The sequence below is a fragment of the Crotalus tigris genome, unplaced genomic scaffold (genome assembly GCF_016545835.1).
Source record: "Crotalus tigris isolate CLP2741 ecotype Arizona unplaced genomic scaffold, ASM1654583v1 scf7180000018371.15429387391:27106975, whole genome shotgun sequence".
Taxonomy (NCBI): Eukaryota; Metazoa; Chordata; class Lepidosauria; order Squamata; family Viperidae; genus Crotalus; species Crotalus tigris.
The window spans coordinates 3422038-3436616 of NW_024096970.1; the positions used below are offsets into that span (position 1 = coordinate 3422038).

Genomic DNA, 14579 nt, shown 5'->3' on the forward strand with positions numbered 1-14579 from the left:
TAGGTAATATTAATCCCAGCCAAATGTGGGCTCCTCCTCAGTGAATGTGTTTATTTTAAAGTTCATGCCTGTCAGTCATCTGTCAGGGATGCTTTAATCTGGATTCCTAAATTGTGCAGGATATTGGACTATGTGGCCTGAATTATTCCCTCCAAGATTATGATTCTAAAACAGGATATGCATATGTTATAAGTGAAGGTTATAATTCTGGAGTTCTATATTTTGATTTGTTTGCTGTTTTATTGGTATTGAAGAAGGTGTATAATCTGAAAACTGAGGGATTGTTCACCAGCAACCTTAAGAAATGCATCTAGAGCTGAATGGGAATGGGAGAGGAGAGGAGAGGAGAGAAGAGAAGAGTTGGAAGGGACTTTGGAGGTCTTCTAGTGTCCAACCCCCTGCTCAGGCAGGAAAACCTATACTATTTCAGACAATCTCTTCTTAAAATCTTCCAGTGTTGGAGCATTCACAATTTCTGGAGGCAGGTTGTTCCACTGGTTAATTGTTCTAACTGTCAGGAAATTTCTCATTAGTTCTAGGTTGCTTCTCTCCTTGATTAGTTTCCACCCGTTGCTTCTTGTCCTGCCTTCAGGTGCTTGACTCTCTCTTCTTTGTGGCAACTCCTGAGATATTGGAACACTCTAATTATGCAAGTGCTTACAATAAATTTAAAAAAAAGGATTCTACAAGGAATGTTTTTATCATTGACAATAATTGCGAAATGTTTATTATTGCAAAACCAACACAACTGCCTCCATGGTTATATTCTCTGTCCAAATGATTAACCCTTATTCTTGCCATCTTAACAAAAGTAATCAATTCTAAATAAATAAATAAAACAGAAATCCAATCAAAATAAAATAGAGGAACCCCAGAGTGCTAAAACCAATAATTGCCTTGCCTATTAGAACAATTAATAGGTCTGGATGTACATTTTCTTAGCTCTAAATAAATAGCACAGGACAGATTTCAGAAATAGTAGTACTTCCTTCGGTTTTCTGTTCTTTTATAATTATTTTTTTTAAGCTGATAGTGCTGTTGATGAATAATTCCACGGCAAAGGAGAAGACTGTCACTTTCTTCAGATGTAAAAACACTCAAAGCTATCACCATGCAAATATGCCACTAATAGAAAAATATCTATTGCTCATTATTTCTGAGAATGCTTTAATATGTACCTCTAAAAATAATTTGAGCAGGGATAATGACAGTTGTACTTTTGTTAACTTGGCAGTTAAATTGAAAAAAGAATCACTTAGATTGTAGACTAAAATGGGCTAAAGATAGATGAGGCTGAATTGCCATGAATGAATTTGAAGTTAGCCTAATGTTAATAAAATCCTACTCCTCCATGTTAAGGATTATCAGTAGAAACTCTCACATCATCCATCATTTCTATGGTAGCAAAAAGACAGAAAACCAACTTTAAATCACAAAAGTTATTATTACTTGCAGGAAAGTCAGCAATTTCTTTTCTGTATTAACTTCTAAAAGTTAAAACATCATAAAATTAATTTAAGTGTGAAATATAAATAGGGGCTGGCTGATGACTGCTCTCCAAATTTGATCAGAGAATTAATTGCAAGGAAGGACTGGGAAGGAAAAGGACAACGTTAGACAAAAGTCTAACATCAATGGAGCATGATTCCAATAATTATCTTTTTAAAGAGTCACCTACATTCATTTTCTACAGTGTGTTATAGACATAAGGCTTGGGAACCTGTAAAATTCCAAACATTAGTAAACTAAAACTCATTGTGTTAGTCAATGTAGCTATTGCTCCATAAGGTTGCTGGTTTTATAACTTTGCCACATCCAGAGGCCTACAGTTGTTGGCCTCTCAGATGATTATAAAAAGGTGGAACAATGTGTCATGAAATCTCATCTGAAACTTGAATTGGAAATTTACATTCAAAGAAGATACCTGAACTGCATTGAGTATTCAGGTCAAACACACTGGCTATTTACAGAGCAAATTACACGATTTAAGAAATATTTTCTCAAACCTAGGCTATTAAAAAGAGGACAGCATGTTCTTCAAAGAGGTAATATTTTCATAAATAAAGCGCATCACCATTACAAGCTGTGCAGCCTGCAATACTGAACCAATCCTTCATAGAAAACAAAGTCCTGGATTCCAGATAGTTTCAGTAACTTGTCTGGCTCTTTCAAGAAAATTGCGATAGTTTTTCAAGAAACACAAGGAAGGATATTATTGCATACCCAGAGAATAAAATTTTACAGCTTTTTTCCCCACAACTGCTTAATAAGGATCATTTCAGTATATTCACTGCATAGTGAAGAGTCAGAGCATCAGTGTCAAAATGGACAGTATTAAGCAAACGGGATTTAACACTTGATGGTATAAGAGCCATGGTGGCGCAGTGATTAGAATGTAGCCTTGCAGGCTAACTCACTGCTCATTGTCAGGAGTTTGATCCTGACCGGCTCAAGGTTGACTCAGCCTTCCAGGTGGGTAAAATGAGGACCCAGATTGTTGGGGGCAAGATGCTGACTCTGCAAACCACTTAGAGAGGGCTGTAAAACACTGTGAAGCGGTATATAAATCTTAAGTGCTATTGCTATATAAAATAACTTCCTATATCTACAATATCAGGCTATACTCTAATATTTCAGACAAATGATTGTCCACAACTTCTGGAGGCAAGCCATTCCAATGGTAATTGTTCTTACCATCAGGAAATTTTTCTTTAGTTACTTCTCTACTTGATTAGTTTCCATCCATTGCTTCTTGTCCTGCCTTCAGGTTGACACCCCCCCCCCCTTCTTTGTGGCAGAACACTGCACTCATCTCATCCTTAGTCCTTCTTTTCATTAAACTAGACATGCCCAGTTCCTCCAACCATTCTTCATATGGTTTAGCTTCAATCCCCTTATCATCTTTGCTGCTCTTTTCTGAACTCTTTCCACAGTCTTAACATCTTTTGTTTTTTTATATTGTGGCGACCAAAACTGGATGCAGTATTCCAAGTGTTATCTTACCAAGGCGTTATAAAGTGGTACTAAGATTTCATGTGATCTTGATACTGTCCCTCTGTTGATGCAGCCTAGGACTGCATTGGCCTTTTTGGCAGTGTAGCACACTGCTGGCTCATATTTAAATGATTGTCTGCTAGGATCCCTAAATCCCTCTTGCAGTTACTGCTTTTTTCCACCTATTCTTTACCTGTCCATTAGGTTTTTCTTGCCTAAATGTAAAAACCTTACTTTTCTCTACATTTTAATTTCATTTTATTAGCTGGGGCCCAGTGTTCAAGTCTGTTGAGATCCTTCTGAATCTTGAGCCTGTCTTCTGGGGTGTTGGCTCTTCCTGCCAACTTGGTGTCTTCTGCAGATTTGATTAATTCCCATACTGGGCACACTTTGTCAGCAACAGTAGGAAGAAGATGGTGAAGGTCAGCTGTGGGCGACAAGGCCAGTGGAGCACAGGTCTGTGGGAGTGGTTGGGACTTTACCCTATGGCACTTGGGTGGCTGGCCGCAGGACAGGTCTTCAGGTGGCACTTAGTGACGCTGGAGCTGAAACCCATGGCTGATAGTGGCTGGCTGACACTGCTGAAGGCCCTGGACCTCTACTTCAATTGTGGAACTGCCAACGAGTGCCACTGTGCAGGGCAGCCAAAAGGGCAGAGATGGGGAGGGGGTTTGAAACTCACTGGCAGTTGTAACTGTGAGCTGGCTGCCAGGGAGCCAGATTTTTAGCACATGATTATGAGATGCTGCAATGGCCATAACTTTAGGGACCAGACATACCTTTTGTTCAGTGCTGCCACAACTTCAAATAGTCATTAAATGAATAGTCATTAACCAAGGACTGCCTTTTTGCTTCAGAAACGTTATAGAAGGCGAGCTGTGTTAGTCCAGGGAGGAATGGGACAAGTTGCCACAGCCAACTCACTGCGGCCAACTCGCCATGGCCAACTTGCCAAAGTCAACTTGACACAGCCAACTCGCTGTGGGACAACTCTCTGCAGACAATTTAACAATTCTATTTAATTATTTAAAATAAATTAAAAATTATTTTAATTTTTACCATTCACATTTCATTCTGTCCTTTCTTTTGCATCCTTTCTTTAACAATTCTTTTTCATCATTTCTTTGATATTACTCTAACTTTTGTCTTGGCCGTGGCAAATTTTCCGGCATCAAGTTGGCCGTGGCCAGTTGGCTATGGCAAGTTGGCCATGCCAAATTGATTGCAGCGAGTTGTCTGTGGCAACTTGTGATAGACCCGAAGTCCAGAGTAGTTCAAATAAAAAAGATTCTGGTGCTATAAGTGATGTGTTGCTATCCTTACACCCTTATTTTCCTTTCAGTCTTATCCTACTTTATTACAGTATAGATATGAGAATAAAGGAAAAAATGTGCTTTTAATCAATTAGAACAAAATATGCATGTTTATTAAAATCCATATATTTAGTTTTCCCTTTCCTTTTCTGAGGGGGAAGCAAAATGGAAAAGCATTTGATCGATTAGGACAAGAAAACCCAATTTTTACCATCTTGAGGAACTTTTTCTCACTGATGTGAATGGACTTTTCAGCTGATTTAAACAGAAGTCAGCATTTTTGTTACCTTTTGAAATGTGACTGTCAATCTATTGGTTTCCCACTTCTTATTTCCCATTTCAGCCTCTTGGAGCCAGTGATTATTTGGAAATATCCAAGAATTTTGATCTGGTTTTTGTTCATAATATACCTCTCCTTACAATGGCAAAAAGAACCCAAGCTCGACGCTTCATCACTCTCATTGATACCTTTTATGAAAAAAAGGTAAGTATTTGGTTTGCAGGTTCTTATAAGATGAGTGCATCTTGAATTGTTTTGGAAATCTGAATGTTAATGAATTAATTAATGCCTAGCAAAGCATCAACATATATTCATTGATCACACTGCATTACCATGTGAGCTATCAAAGCCTTGACTGTTAAGATTAATGTGTTGTCTAATTGTATTTAAATTACTGCATTTTCTCCTTTAGATGCCAGCTGCATTAACATTTACAATGGCTCAGCAGTTAAAGACACTGAACTTGTCAGCTTGAGAGCTGACAGCCCAGGTTCGAGAACTGAGCTTGGCGCAATGGGGTGAGCTCCCATTACTTGCCCCAGCTGCTGCTCAATTATTATTATTATTACTATTATTATTATTATTATTATTATTATTATTATTACTATTATGTTGGAAGGGAACTTGGAGGTCATCTAGTCTGACCCCCTGCTCAGGAAGGAAACCCTATACCATTTCAGACAAATGGCTGTCCAGTTTCTTCTTAAAAACTTCCAGTGTTGGAGCATTCACAGCTTCTGGAGGCAGGTGGTTCCACTGATTAATTGTTCTGTCAGGAAATTTCTCCTTAGTTCTCGGTTGTTCTCTCTTTGGTTAGTTTCCACCCATTGCTTCTTGTCCTGCCTTCAGGCGCTTTGGAGAATAGCTTGACTCCCTCTTCTTTGGGGCAGCCCCTGAGATATTGGAACACTGTTATCATGTCACCCCTCGTCCTTTTCTTCATTAAACTAGACATACTCAATTCCAGCAACCATTCCTTCTATGTTTTATCCTTCAGTCTCCTAATCATCTTTGTTGCTCTTCTCTGCACTCTTTCTAGAGTCCTAACATCTTTTTTACATCGTGGTGACCAAAACTGGATGCAGTATTCCAAGTGTGGCCTTACCAAGGCATTGTAAAGTGGTATTAACACCTCACATGATCTTGAGTCTATCCCTCTGTTAATGCAGCCTTGCAATGTGTAGTAGTTTGAAAGCATGCAAATGCGAGTAGATAAATAGAAACCACTTTGGTGGGAAAGTAACAGCATTCCCTACACCTTTGGGGTATAACCATGCTGGCCAAATAACCACAGAAATAGTCTTTGGACAAAGCTGGCTGCCTTGGTCAGGAAACGGAGATGAGCATCGCAGTGCAGATTGGGTACGACTGACAGGAAAATTTTTATTTTTTTTTTAAAGCTAGATGAAGTCACTAAAGCAGCAACATTGTCCGTGACTAGTAAAGATTAGGATTAAGATAACCGAACAGATGTAACTGAATTTCCACATAGTGTTTTTTATTCAACAAATGGGCAAATTTAGGATTTGTAAGCAAAGTGTGTAATTCTTGTGTCTCACTTTATGAAATTGCACCTTCACAAAAAGGGAAAACAAAACTGAGCATTCAAACAGTCTGAAAGGTAGAGCGGTTCAACTTCCTATAGGAGAGAAATATGCCATTAAATTCTTTTGTTGCAAAAACAAAACAAAACCCTTACAAGGGCAGCCTCTTGAAAAACTAAAAGCAAAAGGTATGTGACACATCAACATTTTCAAACAAACATTTGTGCAGATGTACTTGCCTCCAAAATTCCTATAGGTTTGTATGAAAGATTATAGAATTTTTTTTAAAAAAGCAGGCAGATCAGCCCAGGAAAGCCCAGATTAATCTTCCTCTCTGAGGAAATATGCATACCTCAAACAACTTTGCACAGTAGAAACAAAATATTTCCCCCAATGGGGGAAGAAGAGTCCCCCCGCCCCCTGCCCCCCCTAGGAGAGTTCTTCTTAATCACTTTTTAAAGATGACATAGTTTGGAGTTTCAAGTGCTTTCAGCCTTTCATAACCTAGACTATTTCGGAAACATTCGTGGTAATGGGGTCTTTTTAGACTTTTTCTTTGGATTTATGTGGAAAAGGATAGTAAGGACATTTACCTCAGATATTATGCTGATTTCCTTCATCTGATGTTCTGCATAATCTGTATCTCAAAAATGTAGATAACTACCAATCTACACACACAGACACACACACACAAACATACACATAGAAATTTTTGTCATTGATGTCTGCTTCCTAAGACTGGGAAAGAGTGACTGGCCTAAAATCACCCACAGCCTGTTGCTTTGCACCTAAGGTGGGAGTAGAATTTACTGTCTCCCTGTATTTGCCACCTTGAGCTGATCAAATATAAAAAAGGTAGGATAAAACGTTTTAATTTGGCCTTTGATTTTTCTTTCTTGGATCTCCTGCCAAACATTTTCATTCAGTGACCCTGAATCATAATATGGGGTGTAGGGAGCACTTTATCTGGAAAGCAAAAGCATTGCTATCTACCAAATTCTTTTCCAAATCATTTTAAGATAAAAGAAAATATTCAGTCTATTTTGCCGCTGCCTGTTGTGTCAAATTCATCTGATTAAATTGTTTTAACCAATTTTGCTGAGAAATTGCACAGCGTTTTGACTCCAGACAATAGTTCTGTTCAAACCACTTACAGACTTTTGTTGGGTAGTTATTCCAGGTTATTTTGCATGTATGCGTATGTGTTGATTTAGTTTCCAAAACGCATAGATGAGTAAAATGTTAATGAGTTTGCCCCAAAGTGATACTCAATTTAAAATAAACAAGTACTCTTACTTTTAGTCTGAGTTATGGAACCCCTAATGAAATAGTAATGATAAATGCTGCACTTAGATTTACGAAGGTTTCAATCATGGAAGGAAAATCAGCAATATTAAAACAACTTAAAGGTTCTTTGTATTTAAGCTGATGTTTTAAAATGTAATGGAAGATATTAAGCTTCACCTTATGTGTGATTATAGACATGCACTTAAATATTTATGCAATCAGGAAATATCGATTGAGATTAAATTCTTTTTAAAAATGTACTGGGAAAGAAATGCACACACAGGGGCACATACCTTCTAGTTCAGCAAGAAATGTGGGCCATTTCCAGAAAATACAGTTTCTGTTGACTAAATGCCACTCAGTGGTTTTAGTTTTAGTTCCTTGAGCAGCATAGCACTTCTGTATGAACAGATGTCAGAGAGATGTTTTTTATTAGCAGAACAAAGTGGGGTTACTTCTTTCCTCTAATGCTACATGTGTGTAACGTGTTTGGACTTTATCACAAGCATTGTTTCCCAAGTACCACACAACCTCAGAGCTCCCGATTTTGACCTCCTAGAGAAGGAACGCCAGTGTTTCTATCCTTTAGGTGAATTTTAAGCAGCAGTGTACTGTCTGGTGGTCGTCATTTTTTAAGGCAGATCACTGTCCCCCTCTACGTCTCAAGTTTGTCCTTTGAGCCTGTCTCAATGGACTTCTGTTGTATGATCCCTTGGGCTTCTTATATGTTGTACTTCATTTGCTATATCCTGACGTCCTGCTTTTGTAACCGTACAGTTCCATACAAGCGATCACCCTTACATGAATACTTTCCTGAAGGATTTACCTTTCTTTCTGAATGCTAACTTTGTTCACTTCTGCAATCCCTTTCATCCCAGGATCATGTTCTGTTCTTTTGACTAAATCTTCTCCAGGAAAAGAAAAAAAGGAAACCTAATTGTCCCCTCAAATACATAGTGACAGTTTAAACTATACCTCTGCAGCTGCAGCACTGGGGAAGATTAACCCATTGGGGGATGTTTCTTTCTGCCATACCAGAGAATCTGCTTGGTGGTTAAAAGCTACAATAGAGATTTCTTATCCTTCCTGGATAACACGAGAGAAAGTAAAACAGAAATTCCCTCGGTGCTATTGTCATTATGGCCCATAAGAACTGTTATCAGTTTTTTCATGGACATACGAAGGGAGAGATCAGTCTATTTCTGTTCCATGTCAGTTTTCTGTTTTCTTAGGTACATTCATAGGATTATTTTCTCCTGTTTCCAGACGAATCTATGGGGTTTTTAAAATGGCTGCGCAAAATTGTGTGTTTAAATGTGTATCTTTAAATGTATTTTCTCACAAAATAGTATGTTCCATTATATTTCATTTGAAATATATACATGCGTTTTAATTTTAATTTTTAATTGCTTGTGGGATGAGAATTACTTTGAAATGGGGAGATGGTCTGATTATGTTGTTATCCATACATGATCCCAGAAAATGCAAATAAGTTCTGGTTAGGTCAGAATAAAAATTCCCAACAGCCTGGCTTCTATTAATAATTCCCCTCAGCAGAGAGCAATGCACAAGTATAATCCTTTTCCTATTGAACAAAGTAGGAGCATCGGAAAGGAAGCAAATAGACTAACACGTGCTTCTCCGAAATCCAACTAATGCACCCATAGTGAGACTGCAGTTAAAGGAGAGGATGCTTAATGACTGTGTCTTTCAGAGGCTTGACATATTTATTACAATACCTCCCAAGAGCTAAAGGAAAGAAAACTAACCAAATGTTTCCATTCTGAGGTAAATCTCATAAGGACAAATAATATTAGTTATGTAGAAGAATCCATAATGATGCTATTGTCCTCAAGCATTGTCTAATTAGCATATATTCTCATCTCAAAATTTAAAAAAGAGGGTCCTAGAAATACCTCTTCGTTTTAAATTAACAAGGATCACCTGGACCTATATTTAATACATCTAGAGATCATTTACGGAAGTCCCAGTCCCTTTGCAAAAGAACTTCTTCTTTCCGTGGCCTTTCCTGGAAGGACAGCAGCATAGTATGACACATACTATAGTCATTCCAGAAGTCCTGAAGGAAAAAAAAAGTATTTTTCCCAAAGAGCGTAGTGTTGTTACTAGTTACTAGCCTGCTGCGTTTTTCAAAGGTTGAAGCTGGAAAAGATTCCTTGACCATTACCTGTCCATTAAAAAAAAAAAATGCAATTGCTTTGCATCTCTTTCCTGCCAGGCAAGTATTTTCTCAGAAATTTTTGCTTTAATTGACTGAAAAATGCTGCACCTGTAAGCTGTCAAGCCAAAATGGTTAATAGAATGAAGCAGACATTTAAGAATCTATGAGGAGTTTCTAAGGAAACCTGGTTTGCTTTCCAGTGTTTTGGAGCTCTTGGACAGCTGGATCTAAAAGTTTTCGTATTAGAAGGAAAGATAATGACTGGCATTACTGGATGAAGGGGTGTGTGTGTGTGTGTGTGTGTGTGTGTGTGTGTGTGTGTATCTTAGACCTGTATTTCAATAAGCTGTCCACAGGCCTCTAATCCAAGAAGTTGACAGGGATTATATATGGGTAGCCAGCATGCATGCTTCCCTGCTTTCTTAGTTTTATCCCTGGGCTGAAAGGTTGGTTTTGGAATCTCTCACCTGATTTTTCCCTGCATCTTAATAATGTATAAGACAAAAATATTTTTTAAAAACTGAATAAAAACAGACTGTCATCTAAATTTGGATTAGTGATGATATAGTGCGATGGCCTGATGTGTAAATACAATGTACTTTTTTTTAAATTGAAAAGTTTTATACAGTATCCCAAAACCCACCCACCCCTAACCCTCCCCCCACTTCCCAGAGTTGAGTACAGGGTTACAAATTAATAATCAAATTCTAATTAACGTTACCCAACTATATAAGTAACCAAATCCATAAAATACTTTAACTCCCACTTAAGATAAATATAAGCAAATTAAAACAAAGTCAAATATAAACAAGTCAATATTAATTAAACCATAGTAATACAAAATCTAAAATGAGTTATTATATTATCAGTACTAATCTAAAATTTACTCATAAACTAGATGAAACTTTTTAATCCCATATTTATTCTGAATATAATCTATCCATCTTCTCCAAACCGAAATATATCTTTCTTGTGAATGATCCTTCAAATAGGCAGAAATTGCCATTTCTGCTAAATTTGACACCTTAAACGTCCATTCTTCTATAGTAGGCAAGGACTCTTTCTTCCAATATTGCCCTACCAATAACCTACCAATAATAATAAGTACTTTTTTGATTGAGGTTGAAATAGCAATTCAGTATCTAAGTGTATATTTGTTTCTTTATTTTAAAAGCTATTGCGAAAATAGGTTATTTGTAACTGAGTGATGGTGCCACCTCTATACCCTTCTGCATTGTTCAGGAGTGCAATTTATACCACCAAAATCAAAAATCTGTTACCTACCTCAGTTGTTATAAGTGAACTTTCAAAAGTATTCTGTTTAAAAGTATTCTTTTTTAAGAGAAAAAAGAAAGTCCTGTTGCCTCATGAAAAAGCACCTTTGGGACATTGGAGAAATAAGAACTCTAGATGATGAACTTCAGCCATTTTTCTTTGTTCCAGGTGCGGATTATTTGCTCTGCATCAGCTCCCCTCCAGAGTATATTTATTCAAGCGGACCATGATAGTGGACAGGATGAGAAAAGGATACTGATGGATGATTTGGGGTTGAGCCAGGTAACCACTATTGAACATTAGTGCCTTTGTTGCAAGAGAGCATAATTGTTTTGGGTCTTTGTGCTGGCATTATGGTAAAACAAAAAAATCATTTAGAGGGTCATTCTGCAGCTTTGCTGCAGGTTCAGTGTAGCATTTTTCCTTCTGCTGTAATTTAATGTAATGCTATTTATTTATGGATTAGGATCATAAATGTTCACAAATCTAGGAATATATTTCTAATGCATTGAAAATATTGGGTCAACTGCAATTCATTGTACTTGTTTTACTCAAGACATTAAGCTGTGTATCAGTTAGAAGTTCTGTTAGAATAGGGAGCATCTATAAGCATCTTTTTACTTTAGGTTCACATGGAAGGGAGCTGATACACACCACTTCCCGCAATATGCATAAAAAACAAAACAAAACCCCCACTGCAGTCATTCATAAATATTCATTAATGCGCAATATCTTCTTGTGAATGCTTTATCATTCCCCCCCCCCAAAAAAAAAATATTAATTGCAGGGTGAGAATTCTTGAGTTAACTGCTGCAAATGAAAAATTACTATCAGCATTTCCCAATGAAAATAGATTTCCTGGGCAATAAGTACTATTTTGCTAAGCTGCTGAAAGGTTACAAAAGGATTGTTCCAGTCACTCTCCTGTGCCTTTCTTGGTAAAGGTCATCAAGGCCACAGAACTTCAAAACGATACCTATACAATTGGCTTTCTTCAAGAGAGCCTGGACCTTTATCTCTATAAAGTCTTACGCTGACTTTGCACCCAAATCCTAGAGTTTGTGGGTGCTCAGAGGAGAAATTCTGAGCAATTCTCAACCAATGGCTATTTGGCCGCCATTTGAAATCTCCAGGAATGGTTTGTGGATGAGAAACACTTCCCCCCCCCCCTGGAAAACAAAGGTAGGTCAGTTTCTATGATAAGTTTTTTTGAAACATTGATATGATAAAAATGCCAGACTTAACCAGCTCAGAGGATTTCTAAAAAGTGACATAGATAGTACCTTACTGACAAAGATTGACTTTCGATATTATTCAGAACCATTGTAATCAATGTACTTTTCAACTTAAAGCTATTTCTAATCAAGATTGATAATTGCTAAAAAAAAAAAAAAAACAAAGTTGAGATTTGTTCTGAAATATTAGGTAATTGCTTCCAGTAGAAATTTTGGATAAAATGTTTAAAACATTTGCATGTTTTCTTAAAATCTCCTCTCCCTTCATATGCCATATCCAATGTTTTTTTTATTTTATTTTTTAGTGTCATTTTAAAAGTTTTCATCTTGATGGTTTGTTGATTTACTGAAAATGCAAAAGGAAGACAAAAGAATTCAGACGCTTTGCTATTAGGGCTGTGTTCCAATTTGGTGGGGACCGTAACCCTGACCCGGAATAAAGCAATTCTGAATACTTTCTAGGCAGGACAAAGGCAGTTAAAAATGCCCTTAAAATCCTTCATGTACCTCCATTTCTATAGGTACTTCACTCACTGGAAAGGACAGGGTAACAAACTCAAAAGGGGATTTAGCACATACTCTGCAACATCTTGGTGTGAAGGTCAAGCTTTGGATTTGAGACCAGGCAGCTCCATCCTCAGATGATCCTTTCTGGCAATTTGCCCCAGTCCCAGCAGGTTTGGGACAGGCTTTGTTCATGGCAACGGAGAGAGAGAGCAATGGATGTATATTCACTGCCACAGCGGTCTTTGCCCACTGTTGTGCAGGAAGTTGTTTTATGTGACAGGGTTCTTACCTGCACACAAACTGTTCTGTTTTTCTAACCTCCTCATTCTCTTTCTCACTTGTTCTCACTTCAGCTTATATTCTTCATCTCTTTTTACCCTCCCCTCAAAATGGATTACTGGGAATGCAACAAAAATGGTCTGGACAGGTAGTTAAAGAAGTTTAAAAAAAACCCTAATACCTGACACCCTCTCCACTGTTTCCTGTGAAATTTGGGGTTTGGCCCTTCTAACTATCCTGCTTACCTGAAAGGTAATTCCATTCCAGTGAAGCGTAAAAAAACAAAGGCATGGATACATTTATATATTTCTGCCCTCCCCACACTAGGTAATGTTAAGTTAGGTCAGGGATAGGCAATGGGAGTTTTATTTATTTATTTAGCGTATGACATCTACAGAGGTCATGCAGTCACTGATACACAACACCGATAACACATTATACATACAAACACAAGTAAAACATCAACCAATACATGTAAATAAAGTTTGGGAGTGTTTAGAAAGTAATGGGAATGTATTTAGGGTTAGGGTTTCCTGTTAATGTTTCAGAAACTGGAGTAAGTTGAGATGAGCTAACTCCTGGATCTGGATACAAGTGAGGCTCCCCTTTGAGCCAGAGATCCAGTTGCAAAGTGGTTTGGTGGTCTATGTGTCTTCCTCTTTGTTATAGGTTGTCCTCACTTAATGACCACAATTGGGACTGGCAACTTGATAAGTGGTCACTAAATTCTTTACACACCTGTAAAGGTCAGAAAGGCAGGGGGTGGTCATAAAGTTGCTTTTTCATGACTGTCCTAACTGCAAATGGTCACTAAACAAGGGCGACTTGTACTAAAGAATTCTTTGTGTTGCTGTGCAGTGGAATTTCACAACTGAGGTCCCATGCAAGAAGCCCACAATGGCTTTTTTCCCAATAATCCCTGTACTTTTATTTTTACCCGTCTCTAGGATTCAGCTGAAGCACTTTCTATGTTTACGGGAGAGGAAGAGATATTTGCCTTTCAACGTACTATCTCGCGACTTACTGAAATGCAGACAGAGCAATACTGGAAAGATGGAGATCGGAGCAAAAAACAGTTGCAGCTGGAAAGTTAAAAATAAAGAGTAACTGAAAAGAAAAAGAGCTTTTTTTAAAGAGGCGCATTAACTAACTTGACACTTTATGTTAGTGTTGAAAACTACAGCATTATTTACTGGTCCCCTTTAATGCCAATCTATAGATACAATTTTATTTAGACTAGCATGAAAACTTTATTGACCAAATAAAAATTTCCTTTAACTGATGATGACTGGAAAAATAGATAAAACATGTTTATTACTGGCCATGTCACGCTGTGGTTTGCACAAATAAAAAATACAAGGTAGAAACGTTAAATGCACATTCTGAATCTATCAATCTCGAGTTCTATTGTTGAAAAATAAAATATGCAAATGTACCTGGAGTATCCTTGATTTTTAAAAATCGTTTTCTTTTAGGTAATAATTGAAAATTTCATGTACCATATATTCACAAAATCCCCTGTGTGTAACAAGTGGCAAGTATTCCACTTGCCACTTAGTGTGTACTGCTTCTGTTTCTCTGCTGCCACAATATGCTCAAGTGATAGTGTCCTATATTATTTATTTATTCATCATATTTACAGTATATAGCCATCCATCTCTCAGACAAGTGACAGTGACATAT

General features: G+C 37.4%; 1 protein-coding gene across 3 annotated transcripts in view; it reads left to right on the forward strand.

Moving 5' to 3' along the window:
- Nucleotides 1–14337, forward strand: part of AFG1L (AFG1 like ATPase) — a 60038-nt gene extending 45701 nt beyond the window's left edge. For all 3 annotated transcript variants that reach the window (XM_039351144.1, XM_039351143.1, XM_039351146.1), the window contains exons 11-13: nucleotides 4651–4791; nucleotides 11044–11157; nucleotides 13844–14337. In XM_039351144.1, the coding sequence (XP_039207078.1) occupies nucleotides 4651–4791; nucleotides 11044–11157; nucleotides 13844–13990 (402 nt within the window). In that variant the 3' untranslated portion in view covers nucleotides 13991–14337. The remainder of the gene's footprint in view (nucleotides 1–4650; nucleotides 4792–11043; nucleotides 11158–13843) is intronic.
- The last annotated feature ends 242 nt before the right edge of the window (nucleotides 14338–14579 follow it).